The sequence below is a fragment of the Antechinus flavipes genome, chromosome 2, assembly GCF_016432865.1.
Source record: "Antechinus flavipes isolate AdamAnt ecotype Samford, QLD, Australia chromosome 2, AdamAnt_v2, whole genome shotgun sequence".
NCBI classification, from domain to species: Eukaryota; Metazoa; Chordata; class Mammalia; order Dasyuromorphia; family Dasyuridae; genus Antechinus; species Antechinus flavipes.
The window spans coordinates 276903948-276926722 of record NC_067399.1 but is presented as its reverse complement, the minus strand read 5'-3'; the positions used below and the strand labels follow the sequence as shown (position 1 = coordinate 276926722).

Below are 22775 nucleotides of genomic sequence, written 5' to 3'. Positions count from 1 at the left end.
TGTTATGATGGTCTAAGTGTGAACATTGAGATTATGTGTAACTAGGTGAATGATAACAGGTATAAGATTCAGTGGTGTTAAGAACTAATGCACTTGGATAGGAAGGTAATAGAAAGCAAGATATTCTAGGGGATCCCTATGGACCAGTGGATCTGGGGAAACCTTGAAGAGTTTGACCAGTAGGGTGGAGGTCAGGGAAGGATTGAATCACTAGAGCCCTGGATCTTTTACACAGTTTATTAGATTTGTGGAATCGCCCTACTCTGGATCATTACCCCTGAACTTGGTTGTCATTCTCTAAGAAATATTTTGAGAAGAGACTCTGCCCGTTTTGCCACCTCTTTCAATCCAAGTGTAGAAACTATTCCCAAGATAGTGAGAGTTCCTATAGCCGCAGCTTCTCCCTACTTGTTGCAGTCTTACCACTTACTATAATAGGCCCATATAATCACAGCTTCACTGGGGACCCTACTCAGCTCCTCACTGAACTGTAGTCTGTTTTGTAGGTGTGAATTTTCACCCTGGGATCTGATTCCTAGGAGATTCTGGATTTTGAAGATAGGGAGGGACCCTACAACTAGTCTTTAATTCTAGTTCACTTTTAACATCAGTCCCTGTTTCCTTACTCTTAAATCCCTTTCTTAGGAATTCTCTTCAAGTTGTCATTGACTATTTTTCCCTCCTATAAACTCTTGTTTTCTGTGCTTAAGCTTTTCTCCCTGGTCTCTGAAACCAGCACAGTGGGGCATAAGGACATCCCATCCCTCCCCTGACACATACATGATCTTTTGGAGGCTTCTGGTCATCCTCCTTTGAATCTATAGTGAATCATGAAATCTCCCATGGGAGTAGGGGCAAGGAGGGAGGAGTAGAGAGGGAGAAACTGGTCCAAAGACCAAGTAGTATGTGAAGTCAACAAGAGCTTGGTCAGCCCAGGGGGTAACTGCCATAAAGTTGGTTTATTGTTAATGTTCGGGGTGGCTCCTTTACAACAGTGGGAAGATGAGTGTGTGAGGAGCCAGAAGGAAGGTTGGGCAGGGATGAAGAGCAGAGCAGCAAGGGGAAGGAGCAAGGAAAATAACTTATTTTGGTTTCTTCCCTTCAGGATAGGAGCTGAACCCATTCAACCAACTGTGTCAGGGTCTCGGCCTCACAATCTGGCAGCAGACAAGCAGGGGAACACATGGACTTTCTGGGGGAGGAGGGGAAGTCCCTTTTTCTAAGGTGCCATGTTCAGTCTTTTTTGATCCTACAATGATGAGCTGTAGTTTAGCTTCACCTCCTCCACTGTATTCCCCACTTCTCCCACCCCACTCTTCCTCTGCTGTGACTTCCACCTCCCAGCTTTAATTTCTGAGAACTCTGGGCTAGGGAGGAAGTAGGTATCCCCATCTCAGCTACAGGAGGGCAGTAGGGTATTGGAAATGTGGGGGGTATTGCACAATGGTGGGGTGTTAAATGTTAAGGTTCAGGCAGTGGCGTATTTTCACCCATTACACACCAGGCCAGCATAGATGGCCACATGCATAGAAGCCAAGCAGGAAAGGTTTGTGCAGTAGCATGGGAGGGAATATGCCATGGAGTCCGGGGGGCTCAGGAAAGCTCTGAGATTGGGCTGGTCTGGTTCCTCCCTCATCCCCTCTGCTGCCCAACAGGCCTGGCCTGGGAATTAGGCCCTTGGCATATGAATAGGATTAGAGGCAAGATCCCTGCCTTTGCTGCCTACCGATGAGGGGCAGAGGCTGATAGGGGAAAGTAGAACATCCCCTCTTCCCCAGTTTGGCCCACTGGTCAAAAGAGCTTCAAGTTTTGGATTGAGACATTCAGATGTGAAGAAATCCTAGGGGCAGGGTAGCAGCAAGATAACCCCAACTTCTGCCAGAATCGGGGTATAGAAGACAGGGTTGTAGCTCTGGGCATTTAATTGACAGTATCATGTCCCCAGGTCGTATAATAAATTATAATTGGAAATCCTGGGATGAAAAATAAATACTTTAGAGATGAGGAGGTCCCTAAGAAGTGGGGAGTGATCTTCATGCTAGAAGACAGAGCTCTCCATGAGAATCCTGGGTTCTATACGTATTCCCACTCCTAAACCCCAGCTTTTGACAGTTCTGGAAGAAAGTGAGTTACTCAAGGTCCCTGGGCAACAAGTGGCCTTCCCCATCCCCATTTTGAGCTTACCCTACCTCCCTGCTCCCTTTGGTTCTGGGGAAATGCTTTGGTTCTGAGACCTCTCTCAGGTCTGTGGATAAAGGGGAAAGAGGCATTGAATAATAAGGGGGGAGGAATGATGCCTCCCACTCAACAGCCCCTAGAACCCAAGCATTTTGCCCCATTCAGCCTCCATAGCCCCCCCCACTCCCAAAGGATTCAGCCTCAGCCATTCTCTGGGAAAGCTGGGGAAAGGGGTATGAAAGGGAGGGGAAAGTGGTCCCTTCAGAACTCGATCTTGCAGGCCGGGAAGGACTCATCTTGCATGACCACAGTGCTGCTGCTGGCCAGGACGAGGACATTCAGCTGTTGCTGCTGCTCGTGTGTCTGCTGGTACCATTCACGGGTCACTTCTGTGTCATGGGTAGGGATCAGAGTCACCTGAATGGGGATAGGGTTGAGGGAAGAAACATGCAAAGGAGAAGTAAGAACATGATAGGGAAAAACCCCAGGTTTTTCCCCACCCTGAAGTCCCCAGAAAGCTCCAGAATTATGGTCTTTGCTTCAGACAGAGTTGGGCACATCTCTTTGCCAGCTCCTGCTTCCACTCACCTGCAGATTCTCTCCCCACTGTGCCTTGCCCTCCAGCAGTGCATCCAGGACGGCCCTGCTTGGCTCTCCATTGGCGGGGTCATTCCCACTGACCACATAGTAAGCTGCCCGCACACGGCGGAAGAAGTCGAGATCAGCAGTTTTGCCACTGCAGTGATTAGGGATGTAAGCAAGGTCCACATACACTGGAGGGCCCGACCCACCTTTCTGGCCCACGGCAGCTATAGATAAAGAAATGCCAGAATTCTTGGTTACAACAAAGGGGAGCAGTAACAGGATGTCCCCTCTCCCTTCTTCCCATTAATTCTCGACTTCTGCCATACCACCACCTCTTATCAGCCAAGTTCTATCCTAGATCAAACTCTCTACCTCTTGTTTTTGCTACTTACTTGAACCAGTCTTGAGGCCATTGACCAGTCCCTTGTTCAGAATGTTGTGTCCATCCTTTTCTTCGGAAGATGGCATCTGGCCCGCGGAGGCTCGGGGCCGAGGTGGGACTCGGGAGGTTCGTTCGATGGGGCCCTTCCCAGGAGTGGGAGAGCGTTTGCCTCGGAGATCCAGACGCCTGGCAGGGGAGGCTGGCTTGGCCCTGCCTAGGGCCCTTCGCCCACTCCGCCCCTTCTCCTTCTCCTTCTCCCGAAGCCGTTCAGCCCGCCCAGCCTCGGCACTTAGCCCCTCGGGGTCAGCCATGCACACGTCTGGGCGTGGAGGGGGTGGGCGGGGGTCAGGCTGGGGAACGGGGGGTGGGTCGTGGACAGGCCGGGGATGGTGTGCCCCGCTGACTCCCCCCGCTTTGTCCACGGGGAGGAAGTCGCCATCTTCGTCTGAGTCCAGTGCTGCCTCCGCGGTGATGGAGGGACACTCCTCAGTCTCTGGGGGGACATCTGAGTCTGATTGTGAGGAGCCCGAATCACTAGCAGAAGTGGGAGGTGTCTCATCAGCCACGGGGCCTGGTCCCCCAGCGCCTCCTGGCCCCCCCGCCCTGCGCCGTCCCCCTCGCCCAACTAACCGTGCCTCTTCGGTAGAAAGATCGCTGTCGTCCACGGCGGCCCTGGGCAGGGAAGGGTTGAGAAAGGATGGGGACAGCTCTCCACAGCGGGGCCAAGGCTCGGCAGCACATCCTTGGGGCCCAGACTCCGGCTCAGGGGAGGTGCTGCGAGGCCGGCTCCTGGTGGAGTCTCCCGGACACAAGGGCCGCTCTGGAGATAAGAGCGTGGCTGGCCGGGGGCACTTCTCCGCTCCTGCGGGCCAGCCCCCACATTCCCAGTCGGGGCGAAGCTCGGCTTTCTCCTGGACTTCTTTGGCTGTGGGGAGCCCCGGGGGGCTGGGGCTGGCCTCCGTGGGGCCGTTAGCTGCGCAGTCCCTGGGTGGGCTTGAGCAGGATCCCAGCTCCTTGGTGACTGCTCCAGAGCACTCCAGGCGGCAGGGCAGGGTGCCGTCATCCATGTCCCCAGGCAGGCCGGGGGCAGGGGCAGGGGCAGGGGCAGGGCTCAGGGTGGCTGGCGGGGCCGGGCTTAGGGCCGTTAGGTCCCAGAGGCTTCTGCCCGCTGCTTCTGCTCCCGGTTCCATCTCCCCAGCTGCCAAGCTTAGGGGGAAGCTCTCAGCCACACTGGTGATGACAGGAGTGGTAGCCTCGGACGAGGAGCCCTCCGAAAGGGCCGGTGAGGCGGGCCGGGGCAAATTGGACAGGAGAGGAGCCCCGGGAGAGGTAGGGGATGGGAGCTGGGGGAGGGAGGAGTCCAGGCTGGGTGCCTTGGTCACCTCCAGGTACTCATCATGCCGGGCCCTCGTTGGGGGTCCTGGGGTCAGAGCTAATGCACGATCCCCAGAGAAGGCAAGGGAGCCACAGGGTGCAGAGCGAGGCTCTGCTGGGGAGGGCAGCTGGGGGGCAGATGGCTGCAATGAGGAGAAGCCAAAGGCTGAGGCGGGAAAGTCCAGGCTAGGCCGAGCTGGGGCAGGGGGGGAATCGGAGGAAGAGGCCTCCGGGCCTGCCTTGGGAATAGAAGGTTCAGCAGCAGTAGGGGAGGGGGGGCTCAGGGGCCGGGCTTCCTTCTCGGACGGCTCTCGAGCCCCCTTCTCCAGCTCAGAGTCACTGGCCTGTTCATCCCAGCACTCTGCCTGCTCCCGACTCGCCTCCTTGGGGCACAGGGTTATCCCTTCTGGTCTGCAGCTCAGGAGGTTTCCGTCAGGAGGGGAGCCGTGGCCTTTGCTTGGAGCGGCAGAACGGGGAGGCACAGCTGGAGGGATGGGACTGGGCTCCATTTCCTGCCTCAGTGCGCCCTGCCCAGGAAACGAGGCGTAGTGGAAGGCTGCGTCTGCCCCGCGGTCCTTAGGGGAGGCTGGAGACGACAGCTCCTTTTCTGCAGGGGTGTGCCGACCAGCTGCCTCTTCCTTGGCTGAGATTCGAGGGGGCCAGTCCCCTGCGGCACCCAGCGGGGGCTCCCTGGTGGGACAAGCTGAACTGAAGCCAGACAGAAGCACCTGCTCATAGATGTCTGCATACTGAAAGCTCCTCTCCTCTGGATACGGCGTGGGCTCCCTCTGCTCGGGCTCCGCCTGTTCAGGCTCCTTGGCTGCGGCGCGCTCCCCAGCCTCGGAGACCTGCGAGCTCGCAGGGCCTGGGTCGGAAACCCCATCCTCCCTTCCACACTCTCTCTCCCCTTCGGCCTTTCGGTAGTCTTTCCCTAGGGGTGAATAGGGCCCTCCTTCCAACTCGGCCGCTCCCTCCTGCACCGCAGCCACCACACTGTCATACTCGGCCATACCCCAAGAGAAAGGGGCAGGAGGAAGTGGCTCTGGGGCGGGCGTGGGGGGTGCCGGAGCGGGGGAGTGAGGTGCTGGGGGGAGTGGCCTGTCCTTGGGGACCCAGGGGGGGATCTCAGCCAGCCAGGAGGGTGTAGCAGGCTCTTTCGGAGGAGTCGGCAGGGGCTTGGGTTCTGGAGCGGGGGTCTCTTTACCTAGGACCGAAGGAACAGCAGCATGATCCAGAACTGAACAACCCATCTGCCCAGCCAACTCCGGTGGGGAAGCTGGAGGGGAAATGATCTCAAAGGGGGAGCGAGTTACTCTGTCTTCCTTTGGTGGAAGCCCAGTAGGGGACTCTGAGAGCCAGCGCTCCATCTCCAGCTCACCCTGTGGTGATGACTCTTGGAAACTTTTGTAATCTGGGATCCAGGGGCTCCTGGGCGTATGATCCAGGGGGAGCACCTCTTGATCATCTGGTCCCTCATCGAGGAAGGTGCTCTCCCGTTCCTCGCTGTACCGTGGTCGGGCCCCTTGGCCCGGGGTCCTGTCCAGTTCATGTGGAAACCAGACCTTTCTCTCGCAGCTCAGTTCTTTCCAGTATGTCTCCTGTTCCGCCACCTCATCCTCGGGTTCCTGCCAGTACCTGTCAGGCTCTCGGGCCGTGTCTTCCCACCTGGGAGCAGCCTCTTTTTGCTCTCCCACTGCAGCCTCCCTGGCTGGGGCTGTGCCCTGCCATTCTCGGCTCTCCTCTTCCTGTTTGGTCCAGCATTCCTCCTTCTGCTCTTGGGACTTGTATTCCCAGATGGAGACCCTGGTCTTCTCTTTCTCCTCCAGGGCCTGGTCGTCTTCTACCAGGACCCTGCTTCCTTCCTGTGTTTTTGCCTGCTTTGGGGCCACCTCTGTCGATTTTAAGTCTTTGTCTCCTAGGACCTTGTCCTTTTCTGCTGGGGCTCTCTCCTCCCTCATTGGGCTCTTGGGCTCTAAGTCTCCGTCTCCCTCTAAAGCTCTTTGCTCCTCTTCTTGGACCCTGTCCTCTTTCAGGGCCTCCGCTCCGACTTTGTCCTTCTCCTGACCCTTATACTCCTGCAGTTCTCCACTCTTCTCCAGGGCCTTTTCCTCCTCTAGGGGTTGGCCCTTCTCCAGGTCTCTGCCCTTTTTTACCAGAGCCTTGTCCTTTTCTTCCAATAATTTGTTCTTTTCAGAGGTCTCCTTCTCCAGGGCCTCATCCTCAGGTTCTGGGGATTTCTCCTTCTGTTCCTGGGCCTTGATGTCCTGCCCTGGAGCCTCACCCTCCCACCCGGGGGGGCTATCTTTCACAACCAGGCTCTCAGGGGGCTTGGGACCTTTGGTGAGAGAGCTGTCTGGGACCTTAGTGTCCTGCCCAGGGCCTGCGGTCGTTCCAGGAGAGAGTTTCCAGTCTCTGGGCACCTCGGTGTGAGAGGAGTGACTGTCAGGTATCTCTCTGATGGGGCTGTCATCTGTGACGTGGGTCTGAGCCGTGTGGGTGGGGGAGGTTTCCGTGAGAGAAAACCCCATGGCTGAGTGGTCAGAGGCAGGAGCCAAGCGATGAGCACCATGCTCAGCCGGGGCTTCAGGGACGGACTCTTCCTTTTCGTGGCCCAAATCGCCAAGCTGGGGAGTCCCCAGACTGTCTGGTGACAGTTGCTTGGAGGAGATGTCTAGGGAGGTCTCCTTGCTGGGACTCTCCTCCGAGAGAGAAAGGGACCTGGTGTCCTCGGGGGAGACTTCTGGCCAGTGGTCCTTGGGCAGGCCATGTTCTACCAAGCCTCGAGGAGATGGGGAAGCAGGTCCTTTGCTGGCAGAGCCTGGGGAAACTGCCTTGGATATGGGGAGAGGCTCAGCGTCTTCTGGTGAGGGGACTCGGCTAGAGACGTGGGGCGGCTCATCCTCGTGGATCCCGTCTGCCTCTTGGAGTGACGTCTGCGGACCTCCGGGAAGGCTCTCGGTCCTAGGAATCAAGCGTGGGCTCTTTGGCACCTCCACAGTTTCTGACGCGGCAGCTTTGTCCTGTGCTGGCAGCTCTGGCACTCTGCTCCCAGCTGCCCCCTGGGTGGGAGGGCTCTTGGGGGGCGGGGTGTGTGCTTTCTCCTTTTCTGGTTCTCTTTCCACCGTTTCCGATTTGGGCTTTTCCTTAGCGCTGTCTTCCTTGCCAACTCCTGGTGTACGTCCAGCCTCTCCCCAGGACACCGCCTCATCGAAGTCCTGAGGTTCAGACTTATCCTCCACGGGAGACTGGTGGAATGGCGTGTGGGCGGCACTGGGGGGGCCCGACGGGGGCGGGGATGCCATCTTGACGGTGCTGTCGTCGGGACTGAAGCAGCGCTCCTCCGGCTCCCCGAGGATCGGCTCCCCCGAGGGGAGAGTGGGCGCAGGCGTGTCGAAGAGTGGGGGCCCGTAGCGATCCTGCAGCTTCTCTGACAGCGCCACGCCGGCGGCCCCGGCTGCCTCCTCTCCATCTGCAAGCGGGCCTCTTCCCGGGGCCTCGCCCTTCCTCTCGGCCTCACCGGGCGCCGCGAAATCCTCACATGGTGGAGACTTGAAGCCTTTGTCCTCCTCCAGGGAGGAGGTGGGGGAGATGGTACCTGCGGACGGCACGTAGTCCAGGCCCTGAGTCGCTTCGGTGCGAGACGAAGGGATGCTGGTGACCGTGTCCAGCAGCAAGGAGCTCTTGCCCGTCTCTTCGGTCTGGGGAGCCGTGAGGGAGGCTACCGACTGGTCCTCGGCCACTGACGTGGCAAAGGAGGACAGCTTGTCACACTCAGTGATGGACGTGGCCGAGGACACGTGCTCCTCTTCAGCCAAGGGGGCGGCCACCATGTTGGGGGGGTAAGTGAGGAGTTCTGTGTCTGGGGGCCCGAAGCCTTTAGCAGGGGTGGAAGGGACAGCGCTCTCCATGGGCTGGCTGGTCTCAAAGGAGCTGGGAGCGTCAGGCCCTGAGAGGTCATAGGTACCTGCAGGGAACCTGGATGGGGCGGGGCGCTCCTCGGGCTCATCATGAATCTCCTCGTCTGAGATGGTCTGCTCTGTTTCTGAGTAGCCGGGGATGGTTTCATCCTGTATGTACGAGACGTGCTCTGTGGCTCCTGCAGGAGTAGCCAGGCTGCTGAGGAATGATGATGTCTCCTTCTCAGGGGCCTTACCCGGGGGTCCCAGTTCCCGACCCCCGAGGGCCTCCCTGCCCTGGGAGGTGACCCTCAGGGAGTCCTGCAGATGGTGCTTCTGGAATAAACCCTCAGCCTTTGTCTCCTCCTCCTCCTCTTCCTCCTCTCCATCTGAGGGATGCACTTCTTCCATCTCTTCCAGCTCAGCTTTTTCAATCACATCCTCCTTTATTTCTGGTTCGCTCTCCTCTCTGGCATCTGTTCCTTCTAGAAACCTCTCAGCTTCCATTTGTTTCCCACGCTGAACCTCCCCAGCATCTTCAGCCCCCTCTTTTTGGGTCCCAGAACCAGGGCTCCCGACCTTGCAGGTGGGCCCTCCAGGGATGTCCAGGGCAATGTCTTTCTCTCCCTTCACAGCCTCATCCTGATCCACGGCCAGTCCAGAAGGTGAAGCCTCCAGACCCGCCATGCTGGGCAGCCCTTCTTCCCTAGTTTCAGGAGGGTGTGACCTCACCTCCAGGTCACTGTCCTTTTGCTCCAGCAAAACAGTCTCTTCACGCTTCATCTCCTCAAAGTCCCGGGTGAGGTCTTCGGGGGAGGATAAGACCAGCTCTCTGGGCGCGGCGACTACCGGCGGGGCTGCCACCTCCTTCTGGGCTGGCGGTGTCCGGGGTTCCAGGGAGGCCTCCTTTTCACGGACCCCTCGACTTTTGTCTGCCTTGATCCTGCCTGGAACCTTAGCTTTGTAGAGGGTCTTTCGTACCTCAGGAGTAAAGGGTTTCAGGTCTGGCTTAGAAAATTTCTTGGGTTCTGGCTTAGCGTCTTTCTTCTTATCCTCCTTCTTAGCATCCTTTTTCTCTTCTCTCTTCCCCTCCTCCTTCTTGATCTCCTTCCTCTCCTTCTTAATCTCTTTCTTCTCCTTGTCCTTTTTCTCTTCCAGTTTTGACACCTTCTCCTTCAGGTGCTTCTTCCCAGTCTTATCTTTGATCAACTTCCTCTTCTCAGCTTTCAGCGCTTCACTGGACTCGGTGCGAACCCTGTCGGTCTTGGCCGCCTTCTCTGGAGGTTTCTCCGGGGGCTCCTTGGCCCGCTTCTCGCTCTTGGCCAGCTCTTTGGCCAGCTCTGCGCGGGCCTCCTTCGCCCCTTCTTCAGGCACCTCCTCGCGCTTGGCCAGCTTTCCCACAGCGGGCTTGGCAGAGGCTTTGAGGCTCTCTTTGCTGTCGGCCCGCTGTTTGATCTTACTGGGTTTCAGGTTGGCGGGTATGGACCCCGAGGCCAGGTCTTTCTGGGTGGCCACAGGGTAGCGCAGGAAGTCCAAGTGGCGAAGCTTCTCCAGCCCCTCCAAGATCTTGTTCTGGGGGGCGTTCCCGGGGAAGAGCACCCGCACAATCTTCTCCGTGGGGCTGGCCGGGAGCCAGACCACCAGGGCTGTGATGGAGGTGAGGTAGGGCACCGAAATCTCCCCCTCCTTCCCATTGGCCAGCACGATGCCTGTTTTGGCCTTGCTGTTGCCGGCCCACTTTTGCATGAGGAATTGCATTTCCTTACTGTCCTTGACGGGATTGAGCACGTACATGTCCAGCCGGCCCACACCCATTTTGTGGAACAGGGTCAGCGGCTCGATGGTGTTGCTGACCACTCGGTACAGTGGCTCTGCCTGGATGCCCAAACGGTTCAGGTGCTGCAGGGTCAAGCAGGCCTCCTCGATGCTCCGCTTGGCTTTCCGGGCAGCGTCGGGCAGGCGCAGCTTGTCCGGGACGTTGAAGAAGACCACCCCGAGCTCCGGGGAGATGAGATTCTTGACCCAGTCGCTGTAGCTGCTGGAACCCTGGCTCTGCTCCTCCTCCTGCTCCGCCACCTTGCGCTGCAGGAGCCCGTTGATGCCGGGCAGGTTGTCGGCGCCTATGTGAGTGAGCAGGACCGAGTCAATGCGGTCTAGGTGTCTCACCAGCTTCCAGAAGCAGGACTTCCGGTCAGAGCCACCGTCCACGAGGATGTTGAAACCATTGACAGCAAAGAGAGCGGAGTCCCCACGACCGCCAGGGAAGATATAGCAGCAGGGCTTGGAAAGCTTGAGGAAGCCTCCAGAAGTGGGGGGCTCCAGCAGGTCGAAGGGAGACGGCACATCCACAGTTTCAGAGACATATTCTGCAAACTCGGCCACACCATCCATGGTGGGCAATGTGGGCTCCGGGTTTAGCCGAAGGTGCAAGGTTTCCTGGGAGCTGTATTGGCCCAGGCGGCTCCAGTCACCCTCACCCAAGCACGACACAGTGAGGGAGGCCTGAACACTGGGGTCTCTGTTGCTGAGCAGTTGTGCAACCTAAACAAACAGGATAAAAACCCAGTCAAGATCCCTGGGGCTGATCTGCCTCTCATTGGGTGCTGGGTTCCACCTCTGAGCAGGGTCCCCACTCCCATCCTTTCAAGGCCTGGCCCGACTTCTTTCTCAGCCCAGGGGCTCCCCAGGGATTGCCCACTTTTACGCTCCCTCACCCAAAACTCCAAAATGAAGCTCACCTCCGGATTGTGAAGGACCTGGGCAAAATTCTGATAGGAGTAGGTGCCACTCTGTAGAATGAGATCTCCACCAGGCTCTGAACTCTGTCCACTCAAGATCAGCAGCTTGTGAGCCGATGGGCTGCTAAGGAGGGAGTACACCTAGAAAGAGGTAAGAAATGGGCAAGAAGACACCTGTAGTTTTCTCTTCACCTTCCTTATTCAGCTCTATAGGGTGATTTCCTCATCCCACTTATGTACCTATACTTTGGAATGAGCCTGGGACGGGTATGGTACTCCTGGGAGAAGGATCCGGAGATAGTGGGAAAAGGAAAATTGGGGGCCAAGTGTGGTGACTCAGACATGTGGTAAAGAGTGGGGAGAGAGGGTATTTCAGCATTAAGAAGGAGAAGCACGGAACCGCAGCCTCACCTCAGAGCTGATGCTCCCTGCATTGGGGTTTACTAGAATGACGGTCTCGAGGGTCTCACTTTGATGACAGAGGGTCCGCTGGCCTGTGATAGAGAGAAGAAATTTTAAATGGAAGGGGACAGAATGAGGGGAGAGGGGAGCCAATGTAGGGTTGATTAAATGAAAAGATAAGTAATTGATATGATGAGAGCATGAAGGAATTAGGAGAGCAGGGCCAGAAGGAGTGAGATACTGAGAAATGAAGTTAGGAAGGAAAAGAGGCTGAGTAGATTAAGAATAGGGCATGATGGGCCTCCTTAGTTGGTCCTTTCTCTACTAGAAGTAGCAAAATAGTGTAAAGGATAGAGTACTGGGCCTAGTCAGAAAAACTTGAGTTAAAATCTGACCCCAGACATTTACCAAATATTGACTCAGTTTCTTCAACTGTAAAATAAAGATAATAATAGTAATATCTCCCAAGATTAAATGAGATATTATTTGTAAAGTTGTGAGGATTAAGTAATACAATATTTGTAAAGTGCTCAACATAGCTGCATACATTTAAAAAGAGAACACAATCTAACATTTACTTATAGGTATTGCATTAAGGATTTTATAATTATTATCTCATTTGATCCTCACAACAACCCTAGGAGGGAAGTGCTATTATTGTCCCAATGTTACAGATGAAGAAACTGAGAGAGCTATTCAACACAGTGCCTGGCACCCATTAAGTGTTTTATATAAATGCTAGTTGTTATTATTATTACTTTTAGTTTTAATCATTCCTATCCTTTACAGGGATTGCTACACTACCTCTCCTTCAGCTCACCCCTTCCAAACTAACCAGTTTGATGTCTCCTCTAGTCACCCAAGCATCTTCCCCCTCTACCCTCCCACCCCAATGCTTTGCCTACTGGGACTCTTGCCTCGGATTCCCTAGTTGACAAGGAGCCTTTGTCCAACTCGAGCCCTGTGCTCCTGGTGCTGCCTGGGAGTTGGGGGCCCAGCTGGGAGGTCCCCAAGACCATGATCCTCAGCTTCCCCCCATCAGTTGTATCTTCCCATGGATTTTTATACCTTTGATGGGGCTAGGAATGAGAAGATGGTACCTTCTGAGCAGTGCCCAAGGCTTCCCTCCCTCCTCCTTCCCTATCTTCACCCCACTTGCAATATTCTTTTTAGAGAGGCTCAGAAAAATCCAAAATATCTATATCCTGAGTTTGACTGTTCAGAAATAGAACGCTGGTTCTACTTCCTTACTACTACTTCCTTCTGTGGACATACTGGACATCCCAAATCCTAATACATACATTTCTCCTAGCTCCAAGCAGTGTCAGAGCTTTCCAGTCCGGTATCACTTTCTGAAAGTCTTAAGAATCCCAATATGATAAAACCTCCCTGAGGATCCTGGCAAGGAGTGGTCTGAGAAGGCAATGTGGTAAACAGAAAAATTCTCCAGACTAGGAATTAGGAGACCTGAATTTAAGTGCTGGTTCTGCCATTGAGAGCAGTATGACCTTGGAAAAGTCATTTAATCGCTGAATGCAATCTCCTCACCTGTAAAATGAGGGAACAGGAACTAGGCTCTTTTAGTTTTTTTTTATTCCAAAATTTTATGATTCTGTGACTCCTCCTTTCCCATCTCAGACCCCCCCTAAGCTAGGATCCCAGTGTCCAGGCACAGAAAGCAAAGTATGTAGACAGCAATTAGAAAGCTACCAAAGGAAATATGGAAAGAAAGGAAAATGCTCCAAACTCCCTCCCCATCCTCCTCCTCTCCTTTTCCAAATTCATATCCTTTCTCATTTCTTGGACTCTTAACAAGAAATCAAACCATGGGGCAGAAAAATCAAATGGTGAGTCAGGCCGATAAAAGAGAAATCTCCCCTCCCCCTATTACCCTGGGTCTTTTAATCACATATTTCAAGGTAACAGAGGAGTTATCATGGGTCTAGATTGGGAGGGGACATAAAGGTGAGATCCTAACCTCTATCTAATAATACTTAGCCCCAAGTCCCCCTTGTCCTCCTTCTGCATTTCCCAGACCAGAGTGAGCTGAAATAAGGGGATTTCTGAGAAGGACGCATCCGATCCCAAACCATAATTTGGAAGGAATGTGGAAGAGGACTATTCCTATTTGGACCATACTGAATGAGGGGAAGGATGGGAAATCCAGAAATATGGAGGAGATAGAAAATCCAGTATCATTTAGGAGTAAAGAATCTTCAGAGGAGATAAGGGACCTGTTAGTAACATCTACTCAGGAGCTGGTCTGGGAATAAAAGGTTGGACTGGGGGGGGGGGGGAGATATGAGGGGTCATCCATAACTTGTCTTGATTGAAAGCACCTGAGGTGCCCCCACCCCCCAAAGGTCATCCATTCCAATCAAAAAGGTAAAAACCAAACAGTCTGGTTGGCACTACACGCCAGGATTCCTGTTTGGTTCTAAGAAATCTTTCCCCTTTGTTCTGCGGGTCTTCGATACCAGACCCCCTCCCTCCCAATAGCACCAGTTACCAAACCCCGGGGTTACCTGCCCCCTTGCTCCCACGCTCCCACACGGTCCTGATGTCTCTCCCCTTTCCTCATAATTGCATCACGGGAGTGAGGGGCCCAGAGGGAGGACCTTACCCCATTCTTCCTCTTCCCTTGGGAAAGACTCCCTAAGAGCTTCCCCTGCTCGGGGACACGGGGGCCCCTTTCTGGGTGGGAGGTGGGGGGTGCGGAGCCAGGGCAGCAGAGGAGGCAGGTGGCTCCGCAGCGAGCCGGGTGTGTGTGGGGGATGGCTCCGGCAGCTGCAGTGTGCCGCAGTGTCTGTGTGTGTGTGTGAGTGTGTGAGTGTGCGAGTGTGAGTGTGTGAGTGTGTCTGTGTGCTCAGCTCCGGCTCCTCCCCCCTCCCCCCCACCATGACAAGTCATTTTCTTGGCTGTCTCTGCAAGGGGGATGGGGGGAGGATAGGAATGTGTGGGAGAAGCAGGGACAGCGTGTGCCCCTCAGAGCAGGGACCCTCATTTTGGGAAGGAAAAGCAGGGATGGGAGGGGGTTGCACAGGCATAGGAAAGAACTGGTCTGGAAACCTCAAAGGCTCAGTCTGGCTGATGGTGCGGGTGAAGCTCCCAGTCTCAGCCGTGATTCCGGGCGGTCCAGGGGCAGGGCCTCCGGGGTGGGGTGCAAGTGAAAGGGGGTTCTAGAAGCCCGGAACGGACATTCGCTGACAGTAACGGATACTGGCTGCAAACTAGCCTTCCCGAGGGCACTCATGCCACGTTTCCATGACCCCCTCCCCCATCGGCCCCCCAAACCCCCGCATACTCCCTCTCATGCAGAAGCCCATTGCAGTGTCATCTCCACTCCCTCCTTGCCTCCCCCCTCCCAAGCAGCTGGGAGAGCTGGCAGCTGAGCCTCAGGGACCCTCCCACTAAGACACATTCCCTACACCAGCTTTCGCCCCCCACCCAAGAAAATCCCCTCCCTTTACACCAAAGATTCTGTCCTATATGTCTGTGTCATCCCCGGCTGCTAAAGGATGGGGTGAGGGGAAGGCGCAGGGAGTGAGGGTCCTGGCTCATCATGCACCATCCTCAGACTCCGGGCCCCATAGCTCCACCCGGTCTATATCAGGACTGTCACAGACACAGGCTGGGCGGCTTCCCTGCCCCAGCCCTGGCCCTTCCTGCCCGCCACCCCGAATTCCTCCCTCTTCTGACCATCCTAGGGCCTGTCTGCTCCCCCCCCCCCCAGGTTCCGGTCCCAAATTATGTATCCCTACCTTGTCTTCCCCTTGCCCACTCCCCAGTTCTTTTGCCTTTCCTCCTAGGTCCACTGTTCCCCCATCCTTAGGCTCCCCCTCCCTTCCCCTTCTCCAGTCCAGCTCCTACCCTGAGGTGTAGGAGGGGGGCCCTCATGGAGGCGGGTGGCTTCGGCCCCAACCAGCAGCAATGGGGAAGAGTCTGCAGCACTTTTGGGGGGGGAGGGCTTGGCTGGTTGGGGGGAGGTAGGCGGGATCAGGGCGGGGATGGGGGGCTGGATTCATGACGAGGCACTTGAGTCTTAACTCTTTCCTTACCCTCACTATATTCTACTGTTTCAGAGCTACTTATATGCCTCCACTTCTCTTTGGGAGTCCTTTAGGAAGATTCTGAGAGGAAAAAAAGCTGAGGCAAGACTAGGGGCCATAAAAGAGTAGGGGATATCGCCTCTCCCCCCATCCACAGCCCTCCCAGTAAGGGCTTTTCTCCAACTTTGTCAATTAAGACATATTTATGGAACTGTAATATCTTATAATTTATTGATTTAATAATTTGTTTTTACTATTATATTATTAATAACATTAATAATTTATTAAACTTTAATAATTTTCTATTAGGTATGGGGCGGCAATAGGGGGAACAAGAGATGAATGTCCCTTCCCCCATTCTATCAAGCACCATCTGCTCTACCCTTGGTAGGTACAAGGGGACACTCCCCATGTCCCAGGAGGAGAAAGAGACAAAGAGGCTGGAGGGGAAGGGAGGCCAAGAAGGATGAAGAGGAAGAGAAACTGAACCTAGAGGCTTCGGGGCGGTGAGAGGGGACCAAGTGCGAAGCTTCACCAAGCTCTGCCGAGCCCTGGGCCTGAATCTGAACCAAGGGGTGAGGAGAAATTAGGCCTCTCTTAAAGCAGAGGTTTGAGATTTTCCATTTAATGGGGCAGAAGGACAGTTTGTGAAGTCTCAGACAAATGTGGCAGAGGCAGTGTTCTAGAGTTGCTCCAGGAGTCATCATTCTTCAGTTACTGAATGTGAAGACAGGAACCTCTCATCTGCTGCTGTGCCCTTCCTCTAAAAAAATTTTTTTTTGGCAAGAGTTCTCTATCTAGACCTGGGATTTAAATAAAAGATTATGGACCTAGAGCTGGAAAGGACTTCCTTCAGAGGCCACCCAGTAAAATCCCCTCATTTGACAAATGGGGAAACCGAGGCACAATGAGCTTAATTCATTTGCCTAACATCATGAAAGTAAAATTCCCAGTCTGGAAACTCTCTTCACTAATGGATATCTGCCACCCATCTGTAACAATAGTCCTAGAGAGTGTCTGAGAGCACTGAGGTGTTAGGTGGTTTGCCCACCACCTTTCCAGAGGAGAGACTTGAATCTGAGACTAAGCTAGGCATTAAGATATATTCTTTCTATTCACTTAAAAATGACACAAATTTTCTGATCTTAATGAGAAAATGGGAGTGGAGAGTACATCACTCCCTGTCTTTCTCCCACTAGGTGTGTCCCTCTTCTTGGTGGTTTGTTTCCTATGGTCCTTTCTCTGTTTCACTTTTAGTGAAATATTCTAAGTAGTCAGAGTGAAAGCTTATCGAAACTTAATGCTTCCATTCCATTTGAGTCTTCAGGCTCTTCACTGAGCTATTTCCTCCCCCGTTTCCGTCCATCATTCCTCCTTCCTGCCCCTATCTAGGTGACTGTGCCCATTTCCCCTGCATCATCTCCCCATCCTCTTAGCTGCCTTCCACTCTGTATCACCTGGCTCTCGGAGAGGAAGCACTAGAAGGTCAGAGAAAGCAAATCAGTCCTTAGTCCTGGACAGCCTGCATCTCCCTTCCCCCTCTTAACTATGCAGTAAGAGGAGGAGCTGAGTCATGGAGTACCCTAGTAAGGGGGAGGGGTTACTGTTCTGATCCAGGGATGTAAAATAGCCACTGTACCAGGATGGGGTGAGGTCACTCCTTCTTCACCCTCCAGGAGTACTCGGGGACAGGGGGATTCAGAAGGTAAAACATGGAAAGTTAAAGCAAAAAGCTGGCTAGGCTAGGTTCTCAGTACCAATAGGAATAACAGCAAGAAACACCCTCTCAGACAATCCTCCATTCCTATTCCCCAATGGTGTTTAAAAGGCATTCTCTGCCCACTCCCTGCTCCACTCATACATATCTCTAGGGATCTTGTGTTGAGAAATGAGTGAGGGGGATACTCTGGGGACACAGTTTCAGCTCTGACAATAGTTTTCCCATAGTTCTTCCTCTGCTTCCACCCACCCAAAGAGTCCTTGGCCTGTTTTGGGAGTGACATTTTGAAGACAGCAGAGCAAAAAACCATAACCTGATGAAGATATATGCCTACATAAGTATGATTTTTTTTTAAAAAGCCCATTATTCTACTTCCCTTTAAAGGGAAGTAGAGAATATTACAGAGAGGTCCAAAAAGGCCTGTGGTGAGAACCATGATTCCAAAGGGGCAGGTGAGTATTGTTTGGCCCTCCACTTTGTGAGATATAGCTTAGATCTTGTGGTCCCTGGCTATGGTATCTGAAGAGTAGATAAATCTACCTGCTAATAGCTTGGGAGAGAATCTGGAAGCCTTTCTAGCTCTCTCAGGCCCTAAGGACCATCTGGGCTATTTGGAAGTAGTTCAGGGTCTCTCTCCCAGATAATCAACCTCAGAGTTATGTTCTTTTTCTTCCCATCCCTGCTCCCCACCCCCACACCCCCAACCCTTGCAAATACTCAGCAGTAGAAAGGCCATCCTACTCTGTAACTCTTATTTAGTTCTGGGTTTGTGCTAATAAGAATAAAAAATACCCCAACCTATTGCTGCGTAGTGGAAAGAGTGCTTATGTTTGTGGCCAGAAGACCGTCCTGGTCTTGCTATCTTACCTGTTTAGCTCTGGAAAAGTCACTGGGGCTCAGTTTCCTCCTCTGTAAAATTAGGGCCTTGGATTACATGACCTCTACAGTCTCTTCCAGTTCTAAAGCTATCATCCTATGAATTGTCATTCATCAAGGTTCTGAAGAACAAATGTCAGATGGTTTGGCAGGTGATTGTTGTTTCCTTAGGAAAACCTTCCTAGGAAAGACCATTCTTCCCAGACAGTCTTCCCAGGAGCAGTAGGGGTAAAGGGATGTCCTTCCCTTATTCTATTCCTGGAAAAAGAACTTCCATCTTTTTCAACAGCTTCTTAGAATAGAATAGTGTCATGGCCTTGTGGAGAGAGGACAGGGAAAAGGACCAGGATGTCTTTGGGATTACAGACACAGAGCAATGTTGAAGGGCAATGTGCTGCCATGGAGAGACTTTGCCTTGGGGTCAGGAACACCTGGGAATTTCCTCCTTTCACATTTAGCTTTGTGACCCTGGGCTGACAGTCTCTTAAAGTCACATATATATATATACACACATACATATATATATACATATATATACGTACGTATATATATGTATATATATATATGTATGTGTATATATATGTATGTGTGTATATATAATATATATATATGCATTAGCCCTGGTTGGGCCAGTAACTTTCACTGTATGACCTTGATTAAGATAGTTCTTCACTATAGCCCTCTTTCCCCATCTGAAAAAGGAGAAGGCTGGGTCAGATGATTAACAAGGTTTCTTCTATTTCTATGACTGTATCTGTACCTTGCTTTCCCACAAACATCCCCAAGTGTTTACAGCTGCTCTGGCCTGACTGGTGTCTCTGAGACAGCTGATGAGGATGTAGTGTGTATCTCTATTGGTATTTGAAAGTGGTTTGGAGGAGAGAAAGGAGGGGAAACAGAGCAGGCTGAGTCTAGGACTGTCTTTAGCAGTGTCTTTTTTTTTCCCTGGAAATTCTCCAGGACACCCCACCCCTATCCTCACGGACAATGATCTGCCACAAAACAAATGTGGATGTCTAAAATAGTACCAGTACACTGGCACTTTCTACGAGGGTGGGGGCAGGCTTTGATCCTGGAATATATGAGTCCAATTCCCACAACAAGGCTTATAGCTGAAGAAACCTGGGCTGGGCTTCATTTTTGTCTGAGTGTATCTGAGCATGATTATAGAATATTCTTTGTGTTCCTCTGTGTATTGACTTAAAAGTATGATTCAATTGCCTGGTTTAAAATTTTGATCTGCATTTCTTTTCCTAATCTTCAACACAGCCTACTATTGATGCAGAGGACCAGGATTCTAATTCTTAGTTCTGTGACCTTGGACAATTTAGAAATCAGGAAACTGAACTGGTCTGTAAAATGGGGATAATAATGCCTGCCTATTTCATTGGGTTGTTGAGAAGTTAAAAAGAAAAACCATGTGAGAATTATTTGTGAAATGTAAAGCAAGAGACCAAACATAAATTATTAGTCATAAATGAATGGTAGGTAATCATGGACAGTTAAGATGGAGAGAGAAACCCAAATCTCAATTTAGGTGTTAGTTTTCCTTTTTCCCTTGAGAATTCTTTGTGAAATGTAAAGCAAGAGACCAAACATAAATTATTAGTCATAAGCGAATGGTAGGTTATCATGGACAGTTAAGATGGAGAGAGAAACCCAAATCTCAATTTAGGTGTTAGTTTTCCTTTTTCCCTCCCATGCAGTTTTTATCAGAACATGATGGAAAAAGTGGCAAATAACTTTTTTTTTTCTTATCAGTGCTAACCGAGGAAATGATGATGTGGATAATCTAATTTAAAAGGTTATCTAAAAAGTATTTGTGTTTGATTTCATAATACATTGTTTTATTTTTAGAAGAAAAATGTTATCTAGTAATGTTTTGCTTATTTAGCCTGAGATTAAAATTAGTTGATGCTCCGAAAACATCTGACAGTGCAGGGAGTATGTGGCCCAAAAGTATGCTGGGTGTCCAAGGGATGTCAGCCTGGGATTAAAAAAAAATTACTGCAGATAATCCACCAAATATACAGTCCATATGGAGATAATAAAGAATGGATTATATTAACCTTCTTCTCTCCCTTTTCCAGCACTATCTCTGGAGGTGTCAGTGAGCAGGTAGTAGGAGGAAAGATTAGGAAAAAGAAGAAGAGGGGGAGGAAAAAGCACTATTTCTAGAGTTGTCAGTAAGCAGGTAATAGGAGGGAAGAGTAGGAAAAGGAAGAAGAAGAGGGGGAGTTTTTGGATAATCCACATACTAGATAATTTAAAAGCTGACTAGGATATGAATATAATCAGATGAAGGGATTGTGAAACTGATGTTTTGTACTTATGAAGCTAGAACTACTTGAACTCAGTATGCAATAATTTGTCAATAATGTGTCGAATCATGCTTTTTGTGAGCTATGACTTTGTGCTTTTATATCCCCTTTTCTATCCTTATCTCTTTATAGCCACGGCCTAGATGCTTCCTAGTAATCTATACAAATGCCTTTGCAACCAAGAATCAGAGTTCCTAAGATTATACTTTGTCTAACCTTAACTCCAGTATAAGGTGAGAAATTGCAATGTTCTATAATTTAGCCAGGATGTGACTGGCCCTATAATAATGGACCCAAGAACCTCTGATTCTCTCAAGACCTCTTAGTTCTTAGTATTCAACCCTGACAGGACCTGAGCCAACAAAATCCAAACCAGAGGTACAAGGAAATTGGTTGAAGGCAGGGACTATTTTTTGCTCCTCTTTGTATCTCAAGTGCTAAAACACAATGACTGGCATATAGTAAACAATAAGTGATTATTGACTGACTGTTAGACGGACTTTGCCCAGAAGAAAAGTATTGAGCAAAGAAATGGGGAGAGATTATAGGGACTCTGAAAAAGGAAGGTGAGAGAAAGAAAAGGGTAAGGTAGTAGGAGAAGGCAGATTTTTCATGGCAAATTGTTTTTTTTAAAAATTAGAATAGTAGCCAATCCCTACGTAGAGAACTAATGAATGTCATTCTAACACTCATCACCAAATTATCCTTCTCTTCTGGTTTAGCCAAATCTCCACTGCCTTCCCTTTTTCCTCTTCTTCTGCCTCCCAATAAACCCCTGGGCTCCTCCCCCATCAGTTTCAAGGATCCTGGAATTCCCAGAAAGCCCAGCCCTTTCTGATCTGATCTGATACCAAGACCCATGTTCTCCCCATCTGTCCACCCTCACCCAAAGGATATAGACAATTGCAGATGGGCCTGACCTTTGACCTCTGAGGAGAAGTGAGCTAAGTGCCGGGTAATGAAGAGTCTCAGCTGCTGATTCAGGTTGCAGAGGGATAAGTCAATGTTCCATGAAAGAATTCCTGAGAGACAAAAAGAGAGAGGGATGGGGTCAAAACGGTCAAGGTTTGAAAAGTAGCAGATGCAGGATGGAAAAAAGCTTCAAGGCATGCAGAAGGGGTAAGAATATAGTCTAACAATCAATTTCACTAGTATATCTACAAAGCTAAAAAAAATTCTCCTGCCTGTTCTCACTTTCAACTTCTCCAGGTTATTTCAGAAGGGTATAAACTTTGTAAAAAATGAGTTTTTCCCCCTAACTATCCCATAAAAGTTTTCTTAATGTAGAAGCCAAAAAACCTTTCTGTCCACACTTGGCTGTCATTCCTGCTTCAAATCTTCCAGCTATTTGAGATTCTAGATTCCCCTTCTCTACCCCTTCCTCTGCTCCACCCCACAGCAGTCTGAGAGTCCCCCGCAGGTGGTGTCTCTGCAGTGCTGCGCCATAGGCCCCAGAAGTCGCGTCATGGTCCCTAACTAGCACCTTCGTTCCCAGAGGTTTGGGGACCTGTCTGAGCCAACTGAAAAGTGCCCTGGTGTTTTCCCCATCCCTCAGGGGCCATGACTGAGGAGGTTGGTGTAGAACCTGCAGGCTGCACCAGGTTAAAAACTCTCCAGGAAGGTTAAGGGACCATTGGGAAGATTCGCACTCCTGAGACACTGCGGGACACAAGGGGGGTGGGGCGGAGCCCCAACAGGCATGAGAGGCTCTACAGAGCCCCCTGAAGACTGCGGGACAGCAACGGGGAGTGCGGAAAGGGCATGGGAAGCTAGGTGTGGTTAATGCACGAAGGAAGCCGGGTCGCATGAAATAGAGGACGTATAGGACGGAGGAGGCAGCTGCCTTAAGTAAATGGTGTAAATGAATGAAATACCCGGGATGCTGGGGATGTGGAGATTTGAGATGAAGGATGAAGATGTACGGGTTAGACGATGCAGCTAGGACTAGCAACACGGGGCGGAGGATGCACTGAGCGCAGCCGGGACCCATGGTTCTCACCTTGTTCCAGGTGGACCCGAACGGCCCGAAGCTGGCTCTCGGTGCCGATGTCTCCGATCACGATGAGTAAGGAGTGCTTCCGCGGGTCCCAGCGTGCAGCCGCCACCCCAGCCTCGCGCGGCACCTCCCCGGGGCTCTGAACCAACCGCGCGCCGGGGCTGCAGAACCCCAGCTCGGGAGTTGTCTCCATGGCAACGCCGGCAGGCCTCCCAGGCCCAGCCTCGGTCTCCATGGAAACCTCGGCTGGCGCGCGAG

General features: G+C 51.9%; 1 protein-coding gene across 4 annotated transcripts; it reads right to left on the bottom strand.

Moving 5' to 3' along the window:
• Positions 1 to 223: 223 nt before the first annotated feature.
• Positions 224 to 22775, bottom strand: MAP1A (microtubule associated protein 1A). Of its 4 annotated transcripts, XM_051977196.1 has the most exons (8): positions 22521 to 22775; positions 21442 to 21543; positions 11565 to 11647; positions 11154 to 11294; positions 3776 to 10956; positions 3156 to 3679; positions 2767 to 2987; positions 224 to 2595 (listed from the first exon to the last, which is right to left on the bottom strand). In XM_051977196.1, the coding sequence occupies exons 1-8, from the start codon at positions 22750 to 22752 to the stop codon at positions 2440 to 2442; spliced, it is 8640 nt and encodes a 2879-aa protein (XP_051833156.1). In that variant the 5' UTR covers positions 22753 to 22775; the 3' UTR covers positions 224 to 2439. The 4 variants fall into 4 exon arrangements, with proteins under 4 accessions (XP_051833156.1, XP_051833154.1, XP_051833158.1 ...); XM_051977194.1 differs by having other exon boundaries at positions 3156 to 10956; XM_051977198.1 differs by lacking the exons at positions 21442 to 21543; positions 22521 to 22775 and adding an exon at positions 15426 to 15539 and having other exon boundaries at positions 3156 to 10956.

What these genes read in the sequence shown, in the direction of transcription:
- MAP1A (XM_051977194.1), bottom strand. Translation starts at nt 22,752, where the DNA reads ATGGAGACCGAGGCTGGGCCTGGGAGGCCTGCCGGCGTTGCCATGGAG. An exon ending in CTTCTCCTCAGAGGTCAAAG is followed by an intron (nt 11,648 to 21,441) that starts GTCAGGCCCATC and finishes TCTCTATCACAG; the next exon opens with GCCAGCGGACCCTCTGTCAT. An exon ending in AGTGGGGAGAGAATCTGCAG is followed by an intron (nt 2,596 to 2,766) that starts GTGAGTGGAAGC and finishes ATCCCCATTCAG; the next exon opens with GTGACTCTGATCCCTACCCA.